The 3,026-nt window shown below is 32.8% G+C and overlaps 1 protein-coding gene across 2 annotated transcripts in view; it reads right to left on the reverse strand.

Annotated features, from left to right (window-relative positions):
* Window positions 1-1,742: 1,742 nt before the first annotated feature.
* Window positions 1,743-3,026, reverse strand: part of LOC102599206 (mucin-2) — a 10,538-nt gene continuing 9,254 nt past the window's right edge. For both annotated transcript variants that reach the window (XM_006359101.2, XM_006359102.2), the window contains one exon: window positions 1,743-2,244. In XM_006359101.2, coding sequence (XP_006359163.1) covers window positions 2,133-2,244 — 112 coding nt within the window. In that variant the 3' untranslated portion in view covers window positions 1,743-2,132. The remainder of the gene's footprint in view (window positions 2,245-3,026) is intronic.

Here is a 3,026-nt window from a genome sequence, read left to right on the forward strand (position 1 = left end):
AAAAAAAAAAGTTTTTCTTTTAATTTAATATTCTTTTATTATTATTTATGATATATAATTCAATTTTCCTCATGGTTCAACAATTTTATTGAGTATACTGTCGTCTTGTTTATCATTTTTATATTATTAATAAGTAATAATAGGCATGAAAATAATAGCACTCGGCATGAAAAACGCTGCCCCTGCAGCGATGTGTAAGGAAAAAATAAATTCAGACTTAAAATCGCTGCCACAGCAAATTTTTTATTTTTTTTTTACAATGGCAGCAATTTTTAATAATAATAATAAAAACAAAATTTAACAAAATCGCTGCTGTGGCAGCGATTTTTAATAAAAAAATTTTTTTAGACGAAATCGCTGCTATTTCATCATTTTGCCCTTTTGGCTAGAATAAAAAGTGATGTGCCCTTTTAAAATTTTTGACAATTTTTTTTGCCCTTTAGGCTCCGGACTCCACTTTTGGTCCTCCCCTAAACTTTTGTCTATTTTTTACATTAATTTTGTTCATAATTTTATGTAAGGAATGTCCCATCATTTTTTTTTATATATATTTAGTAGAAATAATAACTCTGTGTGAGGGAAGGTGAGAAGAAGAGCACCTTGTTCTGTTCGATATAAATATTACTGTAGCTAAGCTAATAACATTTTAACATATGACATTGCAAGAAAATAAAAATGTGTACTATTGTACGTGAAATCGTCGTGATGAAACTCTCGACTTTACCTGTAATACGACTTCTACTAAACAAAATAAGGTGTTTTTCTTCTCACAATCTCTCACATGGAGTTATTATTTCTACTAAATATATAAAATGACGATTAAACATTCCATACATAAATTATGAATAAAATCAATGTTAAAAATAGACAAAATTTTGAAGGAGGACCAAAAGTGCACCAATATTGCAAACATGAGGGACTATTAATGCTCCATGAGAAAACTCAATGATGGCTTTGAGTCTTAGCCCAAAGATGAAGGACTATTTTAGGCCTTTTCTGGAAAAGTATGTAACTCCGTTCATGTCCAAATAAAATTTTACCGTCAAATCTCGTTACAACAATATTTCATTATAATAATCTGATCTTTTTAGAATTATTTTTATATTATATTTTATTTTTCTATAATAATATTTTATCTATAACATGAGTGATATTCATTATAAGTAATATTTTATAAAAAAATATATTATGTATAAAAATAAAATATTAAAATATTGATAATCATCATTAATGTTATGGACATAGAAAATTATATGTACGAATATCTAAAAAGAATTTATTTTTTTAAACCTAAATGGTATTCAACATACATAACTTCCCCAGGAAACTGGAAAGACTACAGATATTTGCCTTATTTACATTCATATATTTTTGTTTTAAATAGCTAATTGAGATATAAACGTATAAAATTTTCAAACAAATGTTATCACTATAACGAGGTTTAATTGTATATATCTAAACTACTCTACCGAGTTTTGTAATATCTCAACAATACAAAATCATTATCTACATAGCCAGATCAACTTGCACACATCTCAATTATCATACCGAATATGTGTCATCTCTCATCAGCACACAACCAAGTAATTCTGCCCACAAAATTTAGGCAAATTATTAAGAAATTACGTAACATCTTTTGTGTCGATGGATAGATGAGTCACCTCCAGTTATCGTTCTTCTATAGTTCAACTTAGCATAATAACACATCGATTGTTTTTCAAAAAAATTATATGCAGTGGAGGCAAGCTAAACCAAAGAATTGATACCCAAAATTCTCAGTTAAAATACACAGCCAACATTACCAGAACTACTAAATTTATAATTCAGAAACATTGATGGTTTATTTCCTAGCCTAGCTATATCATTACCTCCTATTCTAATAGCGACACAGGTGATACTGTTGAATGATATAGCAGATAAAATAAATACTAGCTAACAAGCAACACTAAATTACACTACAAATCCCGCCCGTTCTACAGGCGCTAATTGCACCATATTACACAATTTTGGCCCCAACATCGAACCTGAGCACTCCTCAAAGTCCTTGAGGATATATATGAAGATGAAATATGAGCGTACCAGCAGGGTGCAGATGAGAGAGCCTAAGGACCAGTAGGTGAATCTTGAATAGTTTAGTTTCCAGAAGCTGGATCGTTTCTGAATTGCTGCTCTACCATTGGAGGGAGGAGAAGCGCAAGCCTGGTTTTGTATCTTGCAATGCGTCTAAGCCTTTCTTCCCTTAATCTGCAGATTTTCCAAGAACAATGGGTCAATTGTATTTATTCACCAGTAAAAAAGTCCTCAACCAATTTCCAATTAGTCATTAAATACATATACCCCATCCCCTACCCCAGAGACAAAGGAAAGGAAGAGAGACAGGAAACAACTGCTCGAAGAATGGCTATGGGATATAATGAAGATTAAACTAACGGCTACGAATCTCATCACAGTTCATTATCAGAGCATCAGATCCAGTATCTAGCTGTAGCTGGAAAGTGAAGACCAAATCAGTTTGTCGGCCAGATTTCCTAATTTCTGGGCTGAAGGAGGTCATTATCGAGATGGCCAATCACCAGCCACACACAGATTTTGTGCAGCAGAATAATTGAATGCAAGGTTTCTGTTGTTCAATCTCTTTCTTCTGCTAGCATCTCAAGTTAAGGGTGCAGAAAGGGGAAGAGTTAACCACATGATTTGAGATGGGCCTACTACTTTTTTCCTTTACTAGTTAGATGAAGTGTCAATTTTTTTTCCATTTATCAAAAGGGCTTAGTCCCTAGTGAAATAACCTTGGGATTTAGGGTAAAAAGAAAAGCATTGTTATCCCGCTACACTCATGTAATAGGTTTAATATATGTGCTGCACTCATTCCCTTGCAGAACTAAACTGCTGGTTTTCCCTGATCTTAACAAATACCAAATACCAAAGTGAAGCTAATCAACAAAAGAAAGAGTAGATTTGTAATATGGGACATTTCCACCTTTGGCGGGTGTGTGTGTGTGTGTGTGTGGGGGGGGGGGGGGGTT

This window comes from Solanum tuberosum, unplaced genomic scaffold (assembly GCF_000226075.1).
Source record: "Solanum tuberosum cultivar DM 1-3 516 R44 unplaced genomic scaffold, SolTub_3.0 scf00284, whole genome shotgun sequence".
NCBI classification, from domain to species: Eukaryota; Viridiplantae; Streptophyta; class Magnoliopsida; order Solanales; family Solanaceae; genus Solanum; species Solanum tuberosum.